The following is a 4,449-nucleotide window of genomic DNA, read 5'->3' on the forward strand; positions in this document are numbered from 1 at the left end:
TATGACCTTGTGGCTGAAAGCAAGTGCCACGAAGCGCTATTTCATGCTCTCAGCTCACCACCTCGCCTTCTCTGTCGCTCTCCTGGCCCAGGCCCACCAGCAGCAAGCCTGAGTTGTCCCAGACCGCACTTGTTTTGGGTCTTCAAGCTCATACCGGCTCGTGATGCTCCGGTGTAGGGCTCGAGAGCACTCCCGGTGGCCCTGTGCCGAGCAATTGTGAGGGCTTTCCGGAGGTCATCATCGGCGCCACCGACCGTGATATGTCCCGACCCACAGCCCTCATGCATTAGGCGCATGGATGCAGTCATAGTATGTAGGCCTTCTCTCCCACAGATTTGAGCAATAGCCGCAAACAACGCTTTTTGGCACTTGCATCTCTCTCTCGTGTGAACACGCACACCCCATGCCGACGAAGCGGCTTCCCATCTCGCCAGCTCGCCTTCTCTGTCGCTCTCCTGGCCCAGACCCATCAGGATCAAGCCTGGGCTGTCCCAGACCGTCCTTACTTTGGGTGATGAAGCTCACTCTGGCTCATACCACGGCTCTTGCAGCCTCACACACGCCTGTTTCACCCACAGACACCGCCGGCACGCACTCCCAGTTCACACATGCTCAAGCACAGCCCCACCAAAGCACAGCCCTGCTCAGAATGGTCATGGACCACCACTTGGCAGCCGTGGAAGCCCCACATCCGCTGCTTTTCTCGGCTCCTCTCAATGCGTGTCGGGCACCGCCACGACAGCACGCCGACGGCAAGCTTTTGAGATCCATCTGGTGGACCTGCTGTGGCCACAGCCGCCCCTCACATGAAGCTCGCACCAGGGCTCGACACCGGGCCCTCTCATCCCGGTCGTGGCGGCGTGTGTGAAGGATGCGCGGCCGAGCCGCTGGCTGGCGCCGCTTGAACGTCCGAGATGGCCGCAGCACAGGCCATTGCTCAAACAATCGGCCGGTGCGTCGTTCGGCCCACGGCGATTGGGCCTGGTCGATTTCAGCCGACGGGATGGCAGCAGGGCCGCGTGCGGGGCCTGCGCTTGGATTGCCCCGTCGGGCGCAGGCTTTATTAGAGACCCCGAAGGCGAAGCATTGGCAAAAACTGCTCTCATGGCCTCTATTTCCGGGGTCAGATATTTGGGTCTCGATATCGGACCCACAAGAGCTAACCGAAGTGGCAAAAACTGGCTCTAAATTAGGTCTCCAGGAAGAGGCAAAGCGCGCCTCGATATTTATTCTTTTTCTCGCGATGTCCACCGCTCGCGATGTCCACCGCCGCGCCGCCGCTCGCGCCGCCTCGCCTCCGCCGCCGCCGCCGCCGCACACTGCCCCCTCACCGACCTGCCCCTCGAGCTTCTCGCGCGCGTCATCTCCCGCTGCGACCCCGCCGACATCGCTCGCGTCGCGGCCGTCTCGCTGCTCTTCCACGCCTCGCTTGTGCTGGAGGGCATCCGCTTGTGGGCGCAAGAGCGCGGCTTCGAGCTGGCGGCGCAGCCAGAGGGCGAGAACTGCGCTGTGCGGTGGCTGTGCTACTCGGCGCTGCTGCGCGAGTACAACCCGCCGGCGAGGGCGGCGGCAGGCGAACAGCACAGCGTCTTCATCGATGGCGAGGGGCGGCTCTCGTCGTGCGGGGCGGCTGAGAACTGGACGCCGGGCCTCCTTGGCCACGGCGAGGGAGTGACGCAGCTCAACACGCCGACCCGCCTCCCTTCCCCGCTGGGCGGCGAGCGCGCCGTGAGCGTGGCGGCTGGAGGTGTGCACAGCCTCGCCCTCGCCGCCAACGGCAGTGTTTGGAGCTGGGGCTTTGGTCTCTACGGCCGGCTGGGCCACGGCGACGGGCAGGAGCAGCTGCTGCCGAAGAAGGTCGAGGCCTTTACCGGGCAGCGCGTCGTCGCTGTCTCGGCTGGAGATAACCACAGCCTCGTCCTCGCCGCTGACGGCACTGTCTGGAGCTGGGGCTATGGATACTTTGGCCGGCTGGGCCACGGCGACGCGCAGAACCAGCTGCTGCCCAAGAAGGTTGAGGCCTTTGCTGGCCAGCGCGTCGTCGCTGTGTCGGCTGGAATCACGCACAGCCTCGCCCTCACCGCCGACGGCGCCGTCTGGAGCTGGGGCAGTGGACGCGATGGCAAGTTGGGCCACGGCGACGAGCAGCAGCAGCTGCTGCTGCCGAAGAAGGTGGAGGCGTTGGCAGGGCGGCGTGTCGTCGCAGTGTCTGCTGGACTCGCGCATACCCTCGCCATCACCGCCGACGGCGCCGTCTTCACGTGGGGCCAGGGCGAGCGCGGCTGCCTAGGCCACGGAGAGGACCTGTCGAACCAGCTGCTGCCCAAGAAGATCGAGGCGTGGGCGCCGGGGAGCGGGGCGGTAGTGTGAAGGGACAAGGCGGTGCGTCGCGCTAGCCTTCCGGGGACTCGGCGAACGTTGCCTGTCCGACTGTCGTTCTCTGTCTGTGGGTGAACCTCTTTGTCTGTGGGTGTGAGCAGGGTGGCCCGGCCGCGCCGGCCGCGCCGCCGCCGCGGGCGAGCCCGCCGAGTCGTGCGCAGGTGATGCGCGGGGTGGCGGCGGGGGGCGTCCGCGGACAACGATCGCGCATGCCGGCGCCGCCGCCCGGTCATGTGACAATAAGACGATTCGTTAACTTGAGGCTTGACTTAACCCGTGACGAAAAACGGACACACACCAAGCGCTAAGCGTGATGACGTGAGTTCGAATTCGGAGGTGCATCTGAGCAAAATTGGGCCCGCTCAGGTGTGAAAAAAATTATAAGGGTCAAGGTGCCGATTCGATCCGGAGGCCATTCGATCCTCGAGCGGCAGACGGCTCGGGTTGGCAGCATAGATGATGGACTGGAGGAGGTGTCACTCAACGTCCGATGATATAGCCAAAAAATAATAAATAAACACATTAAAAAAACCGAGGGAATTCACCACACACACCGACGCCCGAAGTGCCAAGAAGGACGTCACCAGTACGAAACCTCAGAAGGCCAGTGGCGTCGAGAGAACATTCCCTCGAGAGCAAAAAAAGAAAGCACAACCAAACCTCCTTCCCAGGTTACCCCTGCCAAATGCCGCCGTTCTCGGGGCATGCTATCCTGTGTAAGCAGGGCAGGTGGGGGAGGGGGGCACTCCCACGGACGTATGTATCCGTGGTGACTGTCTCTAGCGTCGGAGGCAAGGGCGAAGCTAAGAATATTTAATTTTTTAACTTGAGGCTTGAGCCGCTTGGACATACACGTACGGCTTTACCACCTCGAGTACAAAAAAGTGGCGGCGGACAAACTGGCCGGCGCGTGCTCCGCGCGGGGACAGACCCGCAGCCGCACTCCCGCACTCCCATCTCCAACTTGAGAAGACACCACATACCCGTTTTGGATGTCTGCGGAGTATTTGGTGGCGGCGTCTGTCCTCCCTTGGCTTTTGCGCTCCCCACTCCCCCCTCACAAGAACCTCTCACACATGCAGATGCACCGGCGCGCCGCCGCGCTAAAGCGCGCTCACACCCTCGCCACGTGTTCAGACTCCGCGATCGGGGTCCCGACGACGACCGGCGGGCCGGAGAACTCCACCCCCGGGCGGGGCGGGCGGGAGCCGTTCTCCGCCTCGTACAGCGCTCGCATCGCCGCCTGGTCGGCCAGCCGCCGCGCCTCCTCGGCGGCCGAGGGGCTGCCTGGTGCCGGTTCTGGCGGTGGGGCGTCCGAGAGCCGCGACCTCGCCGAGAGGAGAGCGGGCTCTGGCGCGGTCGCCTCCTCGAGGGAGAGGCCTACGCTCGGCGCGGAGGTGTGAAGAGACGGGGTGCGTGGGGGGGGGCGCGACGCCGCTCTCGCGAGGTTTCGGACGCCCGTGGACTCGACGACGGAGGTGTAGTAGAACGCGGTGACGACGAGGCCGACGGCGGCGTAGAGGCCGAACGCGGCGGCGGGCCCAATCGCGCACTTGAGCGACAGGAAGGTGAGGGCGATGGTGCCGGAGCCGACGCGGTTGCAAAAGACGGAGAGCGAGACGACCTTAGCGCGGAGGTGGAGCGGGAGCATCTCGGAGATGACGACGAAGGTGAGCGGCCCCGGCCCGAGCGAGAAGGAGAGCATCGCGAGGCAGAGGGCGGCGGCGGAGGCGGAGACAGGCCAGTGGAAGAGGAAGCGGAGCCCGATGAGGGCGGTGAAGGCGGAGAGGGAGAGGTTCGACCAGATGATGGTGGAGCGGCGGCCGAGCGTGTCGACGAGCGCTGCCGCCACGAGCTCGCCTCCCCCCACAGACAAGGACACTGAGAATGAGAAGTGAGACTAGCAGAATAGCGGTAGTAAGCAATAGCAGTCTTGATGAGCTGCCGCCGCGAGCTCGCCTCCCAGAGAGTAAGAACAACCGTACGACCCTGAGTGGTAGCACTCTACTGCCAGTACTACTACTGCCAGTACTACTACGCGCGGGTGTCGCCTCCCAGCTTGCAGGCCCC

The 4,449-nt window shown here is 64.3% G+C and overlaps 1 protein-coding gene across 1 annotated transcript; it reads right to left on the minus strand.

Moving 5' to 3' along the window:
* Nucleotides 1-3,482: 3,482 nt before the first annotated feature.
* Nucleotides 3,483-4,084, minus strand: EMIHUDRAFT_243211 (hypothetical protein; the record flags this gene model as incomplete). Its single annotated transcript, XM_005771521.1, has 2 exons — nucleotides 3,483-3,500; nucleotides 3,836-4,084. The coding sequence occupies 2 exons, from the start codon at nucleotides 4,082-4,084 to the stop codon at nucleotides 3,483-3,485; spliced, it is 267 nt and encodes an 88-aa protein (XP_005771578.1).
* Between the last annotated feature and the right edge of the window lie 365 nt (nucleotides 4,085-4,449).

The sequence above is a fragment of the Emiliania huxleyi genome (assembly GCF_000372725.1).
Source record: "Emiliania huxleyi CCMP1516 unplaced genomic scaffold EMIHUscaffold_381, whole genome shotgun sequence".
In the NCBI taxonomy this organism is placed as follows: domain Eukaryota; phylum Haptophyta; order Isochrysidales; family Noelaerhabdaceae; genus Emiliania; species Emiliania huxleyi.